This window comes from Bombina bombina, chromosome 1, assembly GCF_027579735.1.
Source record: "Bombina bombina isolate aBomBom1 chromosome 1, aBomBom1.pri, whole genome shotgun sequence".
In the NCBI taxonomy this organism is placed as follows: domain Eukaryota; kingdom Metazoa; phylum Chordata; class Amphibia; order Anura; family Bombinatoridae; genus Bombina; species Bombina bombina.
This window is the reverse complement of record NC_069499.1, coordinates 1,159,990,647-1,160,009,605: the sequence shown is the minus strand read 5'-3', so window position 1 is coordinate 1,160,009,605 and position 18,959 is coordinate 1,159,990,647. Positions and strand designations below refer to the sequence as shown.

The 18,959-nt window shown below is 40.6% G+C and overlaps 1 protein-coding gene across 2 annotated transcripts in view; it reads left to right on the top strand.

The window, feature by feature from the left end:
• Nucleotides 1–18,959, top strand: part of DHX8 (DEAH-box helicase 8) — a 271,060-nt gene that overhangs the window by 8,650 nt on the left and 243,451 nt on the right. For both annotated transcript variants that reach the window (XM_053699596.1, XM_053699595.1), the window contains exon 2: nt 9,124–9,243. In XM_053699596.1, the coding sequence (XP_053555571.1) occupies nt 9,135–9,243 (109 nt within the window). In that variant the 5' untranslated portion in view covers nt 9,124–9,134. The remainder of the gene's footprint in view (nt 1–9,123; nt 9,244–18,959) is intronic.

The following is an 18,959-nucleotide window of genomic DNA, read 5'->3' as shown; positions in this document are numbered from 1 at the left end:
AAATGAACCAGTAGTAAGGGATCGGTTGAATATGTGAGTAAGAGCTGGGGTGAGGGTAGAGGACAGAGAGGGTATTAGATGTGAAGGGATAGGGTCAAGGGGGTATGTAGTGAGGTGTGAGGAAGATATTAGGGAACTCACTTCATTCTCAGTGGTTGGGGGGAAGGTACTGAGAGTGTTGGAGGGGGTGACCGGGGGCGCAGATGAAAGGTTGCAGTCTTGTGGTGGGATGTTGCTTCTGATGGTGAGTGTTTTGCAGAAAAAGTAATCTGCCAAGTCTTGAGCACTAAAGTCAGATGAGGGGGGTGGTGCAGGTGGATAGAGGAGAGTGTTGAAAGTGGAGAAGAGATGTTTAGGGTTTGATGAGTGAGAAGATATGAGAGAAGAGAAGTAGTTTTGCTTGGCTAAGTGAAGGGCAGAGGAGTAAGAATAAAGAATGAACTTATAGTGTAGGAAATCGTGTTCAGAGCGGGATTTCCTCCAGGCACGTTCAGCAGCACGGGAGCATTTTTGTAGATAGCGTGTTTGCTGAGAAGGCCAGGGCTGGAGCTGATGACGTGGGGTTTTGCGTATTTGTGGAGGAGCAAGGGTGTCGAGTGCAGAGGAAATAGTATTGTTATAGTGGTTTGTAGCAAGGTCAGGGCAGGATACCGTGGAAGTGTGGGGAAGGCGTTTTTGAATAAGGTTAGAAAGTTGGAGAGGATCCACAGTGTGCAGATTTCTACAGGTGCGGAGGCGGGGGGTAGAAATAGGTTTAGCCTGTACATTGAGATTATAGGTGAGCAGATGGTGGTCTGAGATGGGAAATGGGCGACAGGTGACATCAGAAGGGGAGCAGAGGTAGGAGAATACCAGATCAAGAGAGTGTCCATCACGGTGAGTAGGGAATAGGGTGGATTGTGAAAGACTAAAGGAGTTTGTGAGTGAGAGAAGTTTAGAGGCAGCAGGGGTAGATGGGTTTTCAATGGGGATGTTTAAGTCCCCTAAGATTAGAGCAGGTGTATTTGTAGAGAGAAAGTGAGAAAGCCAGGCAGCAAAGTTGTCGAGGAATTGGGAGGTTGGTCCAGGTGGGCAATAGATAACTGCCACCTTGAGGGAGAGGGGGGAAAAATGCGGACTTCAAAGGAGGAGAAGGAGAGAGATGGATGAGGATGGAGGTGCTGATAGGAGCAGGAAGGGGACAGTAAGATTCCAACACCGCCACCATGTCTCTCACCTGGCCTAGGTGTGTGGCTAAAGTGGAGCCTGCTGTGCGTTAGAGCAGCAATGGAAGCAGTGTCAGAGGAAGAAAGCCAGGTTTCAGTAATTGCTAGAAGATTGAAAGCGTTAGAAACAAACAGGTTGTGAACAATTGTAAGTTTGTTACAGACAGAGCGTGCATTCCAGAGGGCACAAGAAAAGAGAGGGGATAAGCGCTGTGGGTTAATGGAGATGAGATTGTTGGGATCGCGTGACCTTGAGTTTGTATTGTGGGGGACTGAGTGAGAGTGTATGAGTGTGGTGATTGCTGCAGGGCCAAGGTTAGGAGAGATGTCACCAGAAGCAAGCAGTAGTAGCAGTGAGAGTGACAGAAGGTGAGAGTGAGACTTGGGGAAGTATTGCTAAGGAAACAGAGTAGTTCATGAGAGGACAGCATAGGGGATGAGAGGAGGGAGAGATGAGGATAATGTGGGGATTATTGAAGTTATAAGGGCATGCAGTGAGTTTTAGCAAGATGGCAGATAGAAAGATCAGAAAGGACATAGAGAGCATTGTGCATACATTTATATGTCTACTTCACTACCTGTGTTTTTTTATATGTATTAAATATTTGTGATTTATTGAAGATCTTGTGATATTTAGCTTTTTAGCGCAAGCATGTATATGTGTTTTGGATTGTGTATATAGGATTGCTTTCAGAGGGCCTTTCTTTTCAGTGCTTGCTTGTATCCCGTCAGATTTCGGGAGATTAACCCTCTGTTTCACTTTTTTGTTAGGTAAAATACCCATGTTTACTAATCAGCTGACTATTACACCTGTGCTCTAGTTCAAATATCCTCAATCTGGCCAGTTAGGGAGGCCTGAGGACAGATTTGAAAACCAGGGGCGCGATCCGATATAGATCGTAGTTTGCGGCGCAAGCGAGGGAACCCGCGTCGCCCGCAGTTTCAGCTCGCAACTCGAGCTATCCCATATACTGCGCCGTCAGATGCTAAAGTGCTGTAAGTCGGATAAACTAGCGATGTCCAGAAATCTGTGCAAGTACAAATTTATGGCGTCGCCAGTGACTTACGGCACGTTAGAAACTGCCGGCGCCTACAAAACCTGACTAAAGTCTAAATCACCCGCACTGCCTAACACGCCTCCCTAACATAGCCCGACACGTCTAACCCTCTATCCGCTATCCCCCCCTCACTATCCTAACAATAAAATATGTATTAACCCCTAAACCGCTGCTCCCGGAGCCCGCCGCAACCTAATAAAATTATTAACCCCTAAACCGCCGCCAGCTATATTAAATCTATAACCCCCCTAAAGTGAGCCCCTAACACCGCCGCCATCTACCTTACCTACCCCCTAAAGTGAGCCCCTACCCCGCCGCTATCTATTTTAAATTTATTAACCCCTAATCTAATCCCCCTACACCGCCGCCAGCTATATTAACTATATTAACCCTAATTATATTAGGGTTAATATAGTTAATATAGTTATTATATTATATATATTAACCCTAATTATATTAGGGTTAATATAGTTAATATCGTTATTATAATATATATATATATATATATATATATATATATATATATATATATATATATATATATATATATATATATATATATATATATATATATATATATATATATATATATATATATATATATATATATATATATATATATATATATATATAGTATAATAACCCTATCTAACTCTAACATCCCTAACTAAACTCTTATTAAAATAAATCTAATATTAATATTATTAATTAAAATATTCCTATTTAAATCTAAATACTTACCTATAAAATAAACCCTAAGATAGCTACAATATAATTAATAATTACATTATAGCTATGTTAGGGTTTATATTTATTTTACAGGTAAATTGTTAATTATTTTAACTAGGTATAATAGCTATTAAATAGTTATTAACTATTTAATAGCTACCTAGTTAAAATAATTACCCAATTACCTGTAAAATAAATCCTAACCTAAGTTACAAATACAAGTTCAATCCGATTGGCTGATTGGTTCAGCCAATCGGATTGAACTTGAATCTGATTGGCTGATTCAATCAGCCAATCAGATTTTTCTACCTTAATTCCGATTGGCTGATAGAATCCTATCAGCCAATCGGAATTCGACGGACGCCATCTTGGATGACGTCATTTAAAGGAACCTCATTCGTCGGGAAGTCGTCGTGCCGGAAGGATGCTCCGTGGTGGAGGAGCGAAGAAAGAAGATTGAAGATGCCGATTTGCTTGAAGACATCGCCGATGGAAGAAGACTCTCTGCCGCTTGCTGGAACACATCGCCCGGATGGAAGAAGACTTCACTGCCACTTGCTGGAACACATCGCCCGGATCGGATGAGGAGTTCGGCCTGGCGTGGTGAAGATAAGGTAGGGAGATCTTCAGGGGGGTAGTGTTAGGTTTATTTAAGGGGGTTTGGGTTAGATTAGGGGTATGTGGGTGGTGGGTTGTAATGTTGGGGGGTGGTATTGTGTTTTTTTTTGCAGGCAAAAGAGCAGTTTTCTTTGGGGCATGCCCCCACAAAAGGCCCTTTTAAGGGCTGGTAAAGTAAAAGAGCTTTGAACTTTTTTTAATTTAGAATAGGGTAGGGAATTTTTTTTATTTTGGGGGGCTTTATTATTTTATTAGGGGGCTTAGAATAGGTGTAATTAGCTTAAAAATCTTGTAATCTTTTTTTTATTTTTTGTAATTTAGCGTTTGTTTTTTTTTGTAATTTAGTTTAGTTTATTTAATTGTATTTTTAGATAGATATTTGTAGTTTCTTTAATTTATTGATAGTGTAGGTGTATTTGTAACTTAGGTTAGGATTTATTTTACAGGTAATTATTTTAACTAGGTAGCTATTAAATAGTTAATAACTATTTAATAGCTATTATACCTAGTTAAAATAATTAACAATTTACCTGTAAAATAAATATAAACCCTAACATAGCTATAATGTAATTATTAATTATATTGTAGCTATCTTAGGGTTTATTTTATAGGTAAGTATTTAGATTTAAATAGGAATATTTTAGTTTATAATATGAATTAGATTTATTTAATAAGAATTTAGTTAGGGGTGTTAGGGTTAGATAGAGTTAATATAGTTAATATAAATACTATAGTAACTATATTAACTATATTAACCCTAATATAATTAGGGTTAATATAGTTAATATATATAATGTAATAACTATATTAACTATAATATACTTAGGGTTAATATAGATAATATAGCTGGCGGCGGGGTAGGTATAGGGGTTAATAATTTTAATATAGATGGCGGCGGTGTAAGGGGTTCACATTAGGGGATAGATCAGTTAGATGGTGGCGGTTTTAGGGGTTCACATTAGGGGATAGATCAGTTAGATGGTGGCGGTTTTAGGGGCTCACAGTAGGGGGTTAGTTTATGTAGATGGCGGCGGTTTAGGGGTTAAATACTTTATTAGGGATTGCGGCGGGGGATCGCGGTTGACAGGGAGATAGACATTGCGCATGCGTTAGGTGTTAGGTTTTATTTAGCAGATCACGGTTGACAGGGAGATAGACATTGCACATGCGTTAGGTTTATTTAGCAGCCAGTTTAGGGAGTTACAGGGCTCCAATAGTCAGCGTAAGGCCTCTTTCGGCTGCTTTTTGTGGCGAGGTGAAAATGGAGTAAGATTTCTCCATTTTCGCCACGTAAGTCCTTACGCTGTATATTGGATACCAAATTGCGCGGGTTTGGTATACCTGCCTATGGCCCAAAAAACTACGGGCGACGGCAGAAATATACGCGCGTAACTTCTAGGTTACGCCGTGTATAGGATACCAAACCCGCGCAAATATTGGCGTCGCCGACTTTTGCGGGCGACGATTTTTATTGGATCGACCCCCAGTGGTCTAAAAGAAGCTACTCCCAGTTGGCAACCGGGGCAATAGAACAAGCCACTGAGCTGTTGTTAGCTCCTGGCAGATTGCTTCTCTTTTTGTTTGTAAAGTTGCATGGCTGAATTATGAAAGGGAAAAAAAAAAAAAAAATTCCAATTCCCCTGAGTTGCTATAAATTATTGTGCTCCAACATGTTGATACCTAGGTTTCTCTTATCAAATCTATTCTGCTGAGACTTTAATAATTAGGACTATTAAAGGGACACTCTAGTTAGAATTAAACTTTCATAATTTAGATAGGGCATGTAACTTTAAACAACTTTCCAATTTACTTTTATCATCAAATTTGCTTTGTTCTCTTGGTATTCTTAGTTCAAATCTAAACCTTGATAGGCTCAATTACTAATTTCAAAGCCCTTGAAGGCCGCCTCTTATCTGAATGCATGTTCACTGTTTTTCACAGCTAGAGGGTGTTAGTTCATGTTTGCCATATAGATAATACTGCTCACGCCCATGGAGTTATCCAGGAGTCAGTACTGATTGGCTAAAATGCAAGTCTTACGCAAAAACTTGTAGACTTCTGCATTGTGAATTTATTGTCTCTTGTGAAAACTACCCTTAACAAGGGTCCCACTATTTGCGGATATCACAAAATATCAAATATATTCATAGACGTCTGTATAAGGAAAAACAAAGGCTTACCGCTTCCAATCACGATCCAAAACTGTGAAGATCTGCCTGAAGGTGATTGTAATTTTACAAATAGAACTCACCTACCTGCACTAGTATATGTAACTCCGTGCACTTGCAGGTAAAATTCACTGTTATGGGCTGTCTCTACCATAGAACTGCTAGGGCTCTCCAAAACTCCTTAATGCGATAAGACAAAATAGTAAGCAAGTTCCGCAGTCCAGGAGAGATAATGATAGGCAGGGAGAGATAAATTTGATTAAATTAACATTTTATTTATACTTGCGTTAAGAACATAAACGGCAGCTGTGGTCTCATTCTGTGTGCTGTGCCGTTTATGTTCTTAACGCAAGTATAAATAAAATGTTATTTTAATCAAATTTATCTCTCCCTGCCTATCATTATCTCTCCTGGACTGCAGAACTTGCTTACTAAAATGCAAGTCTGTCAAAAGAACAAATAAGGGGGCAGTCTGCAGAGGCTTAGATGCAAGGTAATCACTGAGGTAAAAAGTATATTAATATAACAGTGTTGGTTATGCAAAACTGGGGAATGGATAATAAAGGGATTATCTATCTTTTTAATCAATACACATTCTGGAGTAGACTGTCCCTTTAAAATAGTTCAATTGCAATATCAGCAAGTGCACAATAAAATGACAATACAATTTCAAATGAGCAGTAGAATTTTTCTATTTTTTTTTTTATGACAAAATAAAACATTTCCTTCTATTTCCTTGCCCCCTGTATTAGGTGTCAGCCATCAGCAAATTACAGACTTCTATACATAAATGCTGTGAATTCTGGCACATGCTTAGTAGAAGCTGGTGCCTCAGAAAGTGTTCCAGTTTGAGAATGGAAGTAAACTAGATTTTATTTTTTATTTCCATACTCAATTTGAATTATAAAAGTATAATTTGGACTTTTGTGTCCCCTTAACATTCCTATATTCCACATGCAGGTATTGTTTGCACACTTTATGTATTCCTATTTGTCTAAATAAAAAGAGATAAGCGCTCAACCTCGGAACGAACAATAGCATAATAGCTTGTTCTATGGCTAATTATCACCCAAGAAGCAGCCTCTTTTTGCTCAACATGTGCCTTTCACAGAGAAGAACTTTCCTGAAGCATTTCAGTCTGATCCTGACTTCACAGTAAAGTCCAGCCCCGAAATACCAGCCAATCCCTCTCTGAACGAGAGTAAACAGCAAAACCCCAGATGTACGTTTCAGCCTATTGTGGGCCTCGTCGGTGAGGTGCAGCCATATCCCTCTAGGCACACTGAGCAACGGGTCTACGTCTGGATTCCCGCATCACACCCGTTGCTCAGTGTGCCTAGAGGGATATGGCTGCACCTCACTCATGAGGCCCACAATAGGCCGAAATGTACGTCTGGGGTTTTGCCGTTTCTCTCGTTCAGAGAGAGATTGCCTGGTATTTCAGGGCTGGACTGCACTGTTAAATCAGGATCAGACTGATATGCTACAGGAAAGTTCTTCTCTGTGAGAGGCACATGTTGAGCAAAAATAGGCTGCTTCTAGGGTGGTAACTAGCCATAGAACAAGCTATTGTTCATTTTCAGGTTGAGCGCTTCTCTCTTTTTATTTATGCAAATTATGACACTTAGGGAAGTCTCCCAAAGTGTGATGCGGGAATCCAGACGTGGACCCGTTGCTCAGTGTGCCTAGAGGGATATGGCTGCATCTCACTGACTAGGCCCACAATAGGCCGAAACGTACGTCTGGGGTTTTGCCGTTTCTCTCGTTCAGAGAGGTATTGCCTGGTATTTCAGGGCTGGACTGCACTGTTAAGTCAGGATCAGACTGATATGCTTCAGGAAAGTTCTTCTCTGTGAAAGGCACATGTTGAGCAAAAAGAGGCTGCTTCTAGGGTGGTAACTAGCCATAGAACAAGCTATTATGCTATTATTCGTTTCCAGGTTGAGCGCTTCTCTCTTTTTATGTATTCCTATTTGTCCTCAGTAGGATAGATTAGATAAGGAAAACCCTGGTTTCAACAGTTTCACCCATTACTTTGTTAACTAAAGTAATATACTCTGATTTCATCACTATTTAAACAACACATATAATTTGCATCTTTTATATATTGTTCTCAGGCCAGGGGCGTATTATTGCCTAGGCCAACAAAGCCCATGCCTAGGGCAGCAGATTGGGGAGGGACGGCACTTTTTGCAGCTAGTAGTTATTATACGAGTACTGTCAGGTCTAAAGTTAACTCGTGTGACCCAGATTAAGGGTCCAGTTGCCTTAGCCCTGCCTTACACAGGAAAAGTCACTCTAGTGCCGCCCTTTATCGATGCTGGTCCTGAGCCCTAGTTATTCCATTCACTGCTGCCTTCATAATAGCAAATAAGGGTTCCACCCACAATAATAAAATTAACTCTGTCTCATGTGTACATAAATATTTATACATGCTGCAAGGCTATGGCCCGCCAATTACGCTAACTGCCACTGGATTTTCTTTCTCACTCTTTTCTTTCTGCTCTCTTCTCCTCTCTTTTTCTCTTTGCTCTCCTCTCTTCTCCTCCTCTCCAAGGCTGAACATAAATAAATCACACAATATTTTACTGGTTCTATTTTTTTTTACTAATATGCACTCATTTTTTATAAAATTATTTAGTAGTACAAGCACACGCTTTTAGAGATTAGATTTGATTATCATAATATGCATTTATGTCAGAACCAAAAGATCTGAGCTATTTCATTGCATGCATAATCTTTTGTATAGATTTTTGGACCCCACAAACCTTTTCAACAACATTTGAACTGTAGTCTATCATCTAATCGAACTGAGTTTACTTGGACATTGCTCCTTTATTATTACTATTTTTTTTTTTAACTATTTCTATAACTGTTTTTATAAATTGTTTTACATCTTTTCACATCACTTCTTATTGCTGTACTGGGAGACGTCCCATTTTTACTGTACCTAATATACCTTGTCCATATTATATTTTCGACATTATTAAATTATTTAAGTAACTAAAGCCTTTTGAGTGCACTCACTATTGTTATACTGATTCTAAATATTAATTCACGTTACTTTTGTATTGCCACATAATATTAGCTATTCTAATGTGATATTTTTGCCCAAGAAAAAATTTGCATCAGAAAAATGTCTCTGGACTTATTTTGTTAACCAATCAAACTCATCCAATCCTCTATTAAAATTAGATTTTATTGGTTTAGCTGCTATATTTGGACAGTCACCCACTATAGCAGCTATCTGAATATCAGCTTGATATGTTTTTTTTTTGTTTGTTTTTTAATTGTCATTCATTACATTGTATACATCATTGTTATATTCCTTTTTTTTTGTAACAGGTTTAGTAAACATGGCAGATGCAACGTTGGATGAACTGCATAAACTTGAGTATCTTTCCCTTGTCTCTAAAGTATGCACAGAATTGGATAACCATTTGGGCATCAACGATAAAGATTTAGGTGAGGACTTTTAGTACGTTACGAGATGGTAAATTTGTGTGAATCAGTTTTTGTACTTTTAATCCAGGCTCCTAAATGTTTTGTTTTTAATATTTGTATCTATGTACAACCACCATTTCCTGCTGCTTCTTAGTTTTATGGGGTGTTTTTTTCTTCTTCTCCTAATAAAAGTGACAGGGACATACTCGAATTTAGATTTTCATGGCTCAGAGCATGCAATTTAAAACAACTTACCAAATTACTTCTATTATTGAATTTGCTTTGTTCTGTTACTCAAGAGCAGCAATTTACTACTGGGAGCTAGTTTGTGATTGGTTGCTATATATATAAAAAATACAAAAGTATTCACCCCTTTTTACCTATTTTGTTACATTACAGACTTAAGTTCAATGTTTTATTAATCTGAATTTTATGTGATGGATCAGAACACAATAGTCTTTAAGTTGTTGAAGTGAAATGAGAAAAATATATACATAAAACAATTTTTTAGAAATAGAAAATAGAAAATTGGCATGTGCGTATATGTATGCACCCCCTTTGTTATGAAGCCCATAAAAAGCTCTGGTGCAACCAATTACCTTCAGAAGTCACATAATTAGTGAAATGATGTCCACCTGTGTGCAATCTAAGTGTCACATGATCTGTCATTACATAAACACACCTTTTTTGAAAGGCCCCAGAAGCTAAGAGGCACTACTAACCAAACACTGCCATGAAGACCAAGGAACTCTCCAAACAAGTAAGGGACAATGTTGTTGAGAAGTACAAGTCAAGGTTAGGTTATAAAAAAAAATATCCAAATCTTTGATGATCTCCAGGAGCACCATCAAATCTATCATAACCAAATGGAAAGAACATGGCACAACCTGCAAAGAGACGGCCGTCCACCAAAACTCACAGACCGGGCAAGGAGGGCATTAATCAGAGAGGCAGCACAGAGACCTAGGGTAACCCTGGAGGAGCTGCAGAGTTCCACAGCAGAGACTGGAGTATCTGTATATAGGACGACAATAAGCTGTACGCTTCATAGAGTTGGGCTTTATGGCAGAGTTGCCAGAAGAAAGCCATTACTTAAAGCCAAAAACAAAATGGCACGTTTTGAGTTTGCGAAAAGGCATGTTGGAGACTCCCAAAATGTATGGAGGAAGGTGCTCTGGTCTGATGAGACTGAAATTGAACTTTTTGGCCATCAAAAAAAAGACTATGGCCTAGATTTAGAGTTTGGCGGTAGCCGTGAAAACCAGCGTTAGAGGCTCCTAACGCTGGTTTTAGGCTACCGCCGGTATTTGGAGTCAGTCAGGAAAGGGTCTAACGCTCACTTTTCAGCCGCAACTTTTCCATACCGCAGATCCCCTTACTTCAATTGCGTATCCTATCTTTTCAATGGGATCTTTCTAACTCCGGTATTTAGAGTCGTGGCTGAAGTGAGCGTTAGAATTCTAACGACAAAACTCCAGCCGCAGAAAAAAGTCAGTAGTTAAGAGCTTTCTGGGCTAACGCCGGTTTATAAAGCTCTTAACTACTGTGCTCTAAAGTACACTAACACCCATAAACTACCTATGTACCCCTAAACCGAGGTCCCCCCACATCGCCGCCACTCGATTAAATTTTTTTAACCCCTAATCTGCCGACCACCACCTACGTTATCCTTATGTACCCCTAATCTGCTGCCCCTAACACCGCCGACCCCTGTATTATATTTATTAACCCCTAACCTGCCCCCCACAACGTCGCCGCCAGCTACCTACAATAATTAACCCCTAATCTGCCGACCGCAAAGCGCCGCTACTTACGTTATCCTTATGTACCCCTAATCTGCTGCCCCTAACACCGCCGACCCCTATATTATATTTATTAACCCCAAATCTGCCCCCCACAACATCGCCTCCACCTACCTACACTTATTAACCCCTAATCTGCCGAGCGGACCGCACCGCTATTATAATAAAGTTATTAACCCCTAATCCGCCTCACTAACCCTATAATAAATAGTATTAACCCCTAATCTGCCCTCCCTAACATCGCCGACACCTAACTTCAAACATTAACCCCTAATCTGCCGACTGGAGCTCACCGCTATTCTAATAAATGTATTAACCCCTAAAGCTAAGTCTAACCCTAACACTAACACCCCCCTAAGTTAAATATAATTTAAATCTAACGAAATTAATTAACTCTTATTAAATAAATTATTCATATTTAAAGCTAAATACTTACCTGTAAAATAAATCCTAATATAGCTACAATATAAATTATATTTATATTATAGCTATTTTAGGATTTATATTTATTTTACAGGTAACTTTGTATTTATTTTAACCAGGTACAATAGCTATTAAATAGTTAAGAACTATTTAATAGCTAAAATAGTTAAAATAATTACAAAATTACCTGTAAAATAAATCCTAACCTATGTTACAATTAAACCTAACACTACACTATCAATAAATAAATTAAATAAACTACCTACAATTATCTACAATTAAACCTAACACTACACTATCAATAAATAAATTAAATAAACTACCTACAATTATCTACAATTAAACCTAACACTACACTATCAATAAATTAATTAAATACAATATCTACAAATAACTACAATGAAATAAACTAACTAAAGTACAAAAAATAAAAAAGAACTAAGTTACAAAAAATAAAAAAATATTTACAAACATCAGAAAAATATTACAACAATTTTAAGCTAATTACACCTACTCTAAGCCCCCTAATAAAATAACAAAGACCCCCAAAATAAATAAAATGCCCTACCCTATTCTAAATTACTAAAGTTCAAAGCTCTTTTACCTTACCAGCCCTGAACAGGGCCCTTTGCGGGGCATGCCCCAAAGAATTCAGCTCTTTTGCCTGTAAAAAAAACACATACAATACCCCCCCCCCCAACATTACAACCCACCACCCACATACCCCTAATCTAACCCAAACCCCCCTTAAATAAACCTAACACTAAGCCCCTGAAGATCTTCCTACCTTATCTTCACCATACCAGGTTCACCGATCGATCCAGAAGAGCTCCTCCGATGTCTTGATCCAAGCCCAAGCCGGGGGCTGAAGATGTCCATGATCCGGCTGAAGTCTTCATCCAAGCGGGAGCTGAAGAGGTCCATGATCCGGCTGAAGTCTTCTATCAACGGCATCTTCAATCTTCTTTCTTCCGGATCCATCTGGCCCGACGAATGAAGGCTCCTTTAAGGGACGTCATCCAAGATGGCGTCCCTCGAATTCCGATTGGCTGATAGGATTCTATCAGCCAATCGGAATTAAGGTAGGAAAATTCTGATTGGCTGATGGAATCAGCCAATCAGAATCAAGTTCAATCCGATTGGCCAATCCGATCAGCCAATCAGATTGAGCTCGCATTCTATTGGCTGATCGGAACAGCCAATAGAATGCAAGCTCAATCTGATTGGCTGATCGGATCAGCCAATCGGATTGAACTTGATTCTGATTGGCTGATTTCATGAGCCAATCAGAATTTTCCTACCTTATTTCCGATTGGCTGATAGAATCCTATCAGCCAATCGGAATTCGAGGGACGCCATCTTGGATGACGTCCCTTAAAGGAGCCTTCATTCGTTGGTAGTCCTTCAGGCCAGCAGGATGTTCCGCGTCGGAGGTCTGCAAGATGGATCCGGAAGAAAGAAGATTGAAGATGCCGTTGATAGAAGACTTCAGCCGGATCATTGACCTCTTCAGCTCCCGCTTGGATGAAGACTTCAGCCGGATCATGGACATCTTAAGCCCCCCGCTTGGGCTTGGATCAAGACATCGGAGGAGCTCTTCTGGATCGATTGGTGAACCTGGTATGGTGAAGATAAGGTAGGAAGATCTTCAGGGGCTTAGTGTTAGGTTTATTTAAGGGGGGTTTGGGTTAGATTAGGGGTATGTGGGTGGTGGGTTGTAATGTTGGGGGGGGGTATTGTATGTTTTTTTTTTACAGGCAAAAGAGCTGAATTCTTTGGGGCATGCCCCGCAAAGGGCCCTGTTCAGGGCTGGTAAGGTAAAAGAGCTTTGAACTTTAGTAATTTAGAATAGGGTAGGGCATTTTTTTATTTTGGGGGTCTTTATTATTTTATTAGGGGGCTTAGAGTAGGTGTAATTAGTTTAAAATTGTTGTAATATTTTTCTGATGTTTGTAAATATTTTTTTATTTTTTTTAACTTAGTTCTTTTTTATTTTTTGCACTTTAGTTAGTTTATTTCATTGTAGTTATTTGTAGATATTGTATTTATTTAATTAATTTATTGATAGTGTAGTGTTAGGTTTAATTGTAGATAATTGTAGGTAGTATATTTAATTTATTTATTGATAGTGTAGTGTTAGGTTTAATTGTAACTTAGGCTAGGATTTATTTTACAGGTAAGTATTTAGCTTTAAATATGAATAATTTATTTAATAAGAGTTAATTAATTTCGTTAGATTTAAATTATATTTAACTTAGGGGGGTGTTAGGGTTAGACTTAGCTTTAGGGGTTAATACATTTATTAGAATAGCGGTGAGCTCCAGTCGGCAGATTAGGGGTTAATGTTTGAAGTTAGGTGTCAGCGATGTTAGGGAGGGCAGATTAGGGGTTAATACTATTTATTATAGGGTTAGTGAGGCGGATTCGGGGTTAATAACTTTTTCTTTCATGTAATTAGCAAGAGTCCATGAGCTAGTGACGTATGGGATATACATTCCTACCAGGAGGGGCAAAGTTTCCCAAACCTTAAAATGCCTATAAATACACCCCTCACCACACCCACAATTCAGTTTTACAAACTTTGCCTCCGATGGAGGTGGTGAAGTAAGTTTGTGCTAGATTCTACGTTATGCGCTCCGCAGCAAGTTGGAGCCCGGTTTTCCTCTCAGCGTGCAGTGAATGTCAGAGGGATGTGAGGAGAGTATTGCCTATTTGAATGCAGTGATCTCCTTCTACGGGGTCTATTTCATAGGTTCTCTGTTATCGGTCGTAGAGATTCATCTCTTACCTCCCTTTTCAGATCAACGATATACTCTTATATATACCATTACCTCTGCTGATTCTCGTTTCAGTACTGGTTTGGCTTTCTACAAACATGTAGATGAGTGTCCTGGGGTAAGTAAATCTTATTTTCTGTGACACTCTAAGCTATGGTTGGGCACTTTGTTTATAAAGTTCTAAATATATGTATTCAAACATTTATTTGCGTTGACTCAGAATGTTCAACTTTCCTTATTTTTCAGACAGTCAGTTTCATATTTGGGATAATGCATTTGAATTAATCATTTTTTCTTACCTTCAAAAATTTGACTCTTTTCTCCAACATAGGTGTGTCCGGTCCACGGCGTCATCCTTACTTGTGGGATATTCTCTTCCCCAACAGGAAATGGCAAAGAGCCCAGCAAAGCTGGTCACATGATCCCTCCTAGGCTCCGCCTACCCCAGTCATTCTCTTTGCCGTTGTACAGGCAACATCTCCACGGAGATGGCTTAGAGTTTTTTAGTGTTTAACTGTAGTTTTTATTATTCAATCAAGAGTTTGTTATTTTAAAATAGTGCTGGTATGTACTATTTACTCAGAAACAGAAAAGAGATGAAGATTTCTGTTTGTATGAGGAAAATGATTTTAGCACCGTAACTAAAATCCATGGCTGTTCCACACAGGACTGTTGAGAGCAATTAACTTCAGTTGGGGGAACAGTGTGCAGTCTCTTGCTGCTTGAGGTATGACACATTCTAACAAGACGATGTAATGCTGGAAGCTGTCATTTTTCCCTATGGGATCCGGTAAGCCATGTTTATTACGATGGTTAATAAGGGCTTCACAAGGGCTTATTAAGATTGTAGACTTTTCTGGGCTAAATCGATTCAGTTTTAAAACATATTTAGCCTTGAGGAATCATTTTATCTGGGTATATTGATATTATAATATCGGCAGGCACTGTATTAGACACCTTATTTCTCTGGGGCTTTCCCAAAGCATAAGCAGAGCCTCATTTTCGCGCCGGTGTGGCGCACTTGTTTTTGAGAGGCATGGCATGCAGTCGCATGTGAGAGGAGCTCTGATACTTAGAAAAGGCTTTCTGAAGGCGTCATTTGGTATCGTATTCCCCTTTGGGTTTGGTTGGGTCTCAGCAAAGCAGATACCAGGGACTGTAAAGGGGTTAAAGTGTTAAAACGGCTCCGGTTCCGTTATTTTAAGGGTTAAAGCTTCCAAATTTGGTGTGCAATACTTTTAAGGCTTTAAGACACTGTGGTGAAAATTTGGTGAATTTTGTACAATTCCTTCATGTTTTTTCGCAATTGCAGTAATAAAGTGTGTTCAGTTTAAAATTTAAAGTGACAGTAACGGTTTTATTTTAAAACGTTTTTTGTACTTTATTATCAAGTTTATGCCTGTTTAACATGTCTGAACTACCAGATAGACTGTGTTCTGAATGTGGGGAAGCCAGAATTCCTGTTCATTTAAATAAATGTGATTTATGTGATAATGACAATGATGCCCAAGATGATTCCTCAAGTGAGGGGAGTAAGCATGGTACTGCATCATTCCCTCCTTCGTCTACACGAGTCTTGCCCACTCAGGAGGCCCCTAGTACATCTAGCGCGCCAATACTCCTTACTATGCAACAATTAACGGCTGTAATGGATAATTCTGTCAAAAACATTTTAGCCAAAATGAACCCTTGTCAGCGTAAGCGTGGCTGCTCTGTTTTAGTTACTGAAGAGCATGACGACGCTGATATTAATATCTCTGAAGGGCCCCTAACCCAATCTGAGGGGGCCAGGGAGGTTTTGTCTGAGGGAGAAATTACTGATTCAGGGAACATTTCTCAACAGGCTGAACCTGATGTAATTGCATTTAAATTTAAGTTGGAACATCTCCGCATTCTGCTTAAGGAGGTATTATCCACTCTGGATGATTGTGAAAAGTTGGTCATCCCAGAGAAACTATGTAAAATGGACAAGTTCCTAGAGGTGCCGGGGCTCCCAGAAGCTTTTCCTATACCCAAGCGGGTGGCGGACATTGTTAATAAAGAATGGGAAAGGCCCGGTATTCCTTTCGTCCCTCCCCCCATATTTAAAAAATTGTTTCCTATGGTCGACCCCAGAAAGGACTTATGGCAGACAGTCCCCAAGGTCGAGGGAGCGGTTTCTACTTTAAACAAACGCACCACTATACCCATAGAAGATAGTTGTGCTTTCAAAGATCCTATGGATAAAAAATTAGAAGGTTTGCTTAAAAAGATGTTTGTTCAGCAGGGTTACCTTCTACAACCAATTTCATGCATTGTCCCTGTCACTACAGCCGCATGTTTCTGGTTTGATGAGCTGATAAAGGCGCTCGATAGTGATTCTCCTCCTTATGAGGAGATTATGGACAGAATCAATGCTCTCAAATTGGCTAATTCTTTCACCCTAGACGCCACTTTGCAATTGGCTAGGTTAGCGGCTAAGAATTCTGGGTTTGCTATTGTGGCGCGCAGAGCGCTTTGGTTGAAATCTTGGTCGGCTGATGCGTCTTCCAAGAACAAGCTACTAAACATTCCTTTCAAGGGGAAAACGCTGTTTGGCCCTGACTTGAAAGAGATTATCTCGGATATCACTGGGGGTAAGGGCCACGCCCTTCCTCAGGATCGGCCTTTCAAGGCGAAAAATAGGCCTAATTTTCGTCCCTTTCGTAAAAACGGACCAGCCCAAAGTGCTACGTCCTCTAAGCAAGAGGGTAACACTTCTCAAGCCAAGCCAGCTTGGAGACCAATGCAAGGCTGGAACAAGGGAAAGCAGGCCAAGAAGCCTGCCACTGCTACCAAGACAGCATGAAATATTGGCCCCCGATCCGGGACCGGATCTGGTGGGGGGCAGACTCTCTCTCTTCGCTCAGGCTTGGGCAAGAGATGTTCTGGATCCTTGGGCGCTAGAAATAGTCTCCCAGGGTTATCTTCTGGAATTCAAGGGACTTCCCCCAAGGGGGAGGTTCCACAGGTCTCAGTTGTCTTCAGACCACATAAAAAGACAGGCGTTCTTACATTGTGTAGAAGACCTGTTAAAAATGGGAGTAATTCATCCTGTTCCACTAAGAGAACAAGGGATGGGGTTCTACTCCAATCTGTTCATAGTTCCCAAAAAAGAGGGAACGTTCAGACCAATCTTAGATCTCAAGATCTTAAACAAGTTTCTCAAGGTTCCATCTTTCAAGATGGAAACCATTCGAACTATTCTTCCTTCCATCCAGGAGGGCCAATTCATGACCACGGTGGATTTAAAGGATGCGTATCTACATATTCCTATCCACAAGGAACATCATCGGTTCCTAAGGTTTGCATTCCTGGACAAACATTACCAGTTCGTGGCGCTTCCTTTCGGATTAGCCACTGCTCCAAGGATTTTCACAAAGGTACTAGGGTCCCTTCTAGCGGTGCTAAGACCAAGGGGCATTGCAGTAGTACCTTACCTGGACGACATTCTGATTCAAGCGTCGTCCCTTCCTCAAGCAAAGGCTCACACGGACATTGTCCTGGCCTTTCTCAGATCTCACGGCTGGAAAGTGAACGTGGAAAAGAGTTCTCTATCCCCGTCAACAAGGGTTCCCTTCTTGGGAACAATTATAGACTCCTTAGAAATGAGGATCTTTCTAACAGAGGCCAGAAAAACAAAACTTCTAGACTCTTGTCGGATACTTCATTCCGTTCCTCTTCCTTCCATAGCTCAGTGCATGGAAGTGATCGGGTTGATGGTAGCGGCGATGGACATAGTTCCTTTTGCGCGCATTCATCTAAGACCATTACAACTGTGCATGCTCAGTCAGTGGAATGGGGACTATACAGACTTGTCTCCGAAGATACAAGTAAATCAGAGGACCAGAGACTCACTCCGTTGGTGGCTGTCCCTGGACAATCTGTCTCAAGGGATGACGTTCCGCAGACCAGAGTGGGTCATTGTCACGACCGACGCCAGTCTGATGGGCTGGGGCGCGGTCTGGGGATCCCTGAAAGCTCAGGGTCTTTGGTCTCGGGAAGAATCTCTTCTACCGATAAATATTCTGGAACTGAGAGCGATATTCAATGCTCTCAAGGCCTGGCCTCGGCTAGCGAGGACCAAGTTCATACGGTTTCAATCAGACAACATGACAACTGTTGCGTACATCAACCATCAGGGGGGAACAAGGAGTTCCCTAGCGATGGAAGAAGTGACCAAAATCATTCTATGGGCGGAGTCTCACTCCTGCCACCTGTCTGCTATCCACATCCCAGGAGTGGAAAATTGGGAAGCGGATTTTCTGAGTCGTCAGACATTGCATCCGGGGGAGTGGGAACTCCATCCGGAAATCTTTGCCCAAGTCACTCACCTGTGGGGCATTCCAGACATGGATCTGATGGCCTCTCGTCAGAACTTCAAAGTTCCTTGCTACGGGGCCAGATCCAGGGATCCCAAGGCGGCTCTAGTGGATGCACTAGTAGCACCTTGGACCTTCAAACTAGCTTATGTGTTCCCGCCTTTTCCTCTCATCCCCAGGCTGGTAGCCAGGATCAATCAGGAGAAGGCGTCGGTGATCTTGATAGCTCCTGCGTGGCCACGCAGGACTTGGTATGCAGATCTGGTGAATATGTCATCGGCTCCACCTTGGAAGCTACCTTTGAGACGAGACCTTCTTGTTCAGGGTCCGTTCGAACATCCGAATCTGGTTTCACTCCAGCTGACTGCTTGGAGATTGAACGCTTGATTTTATCG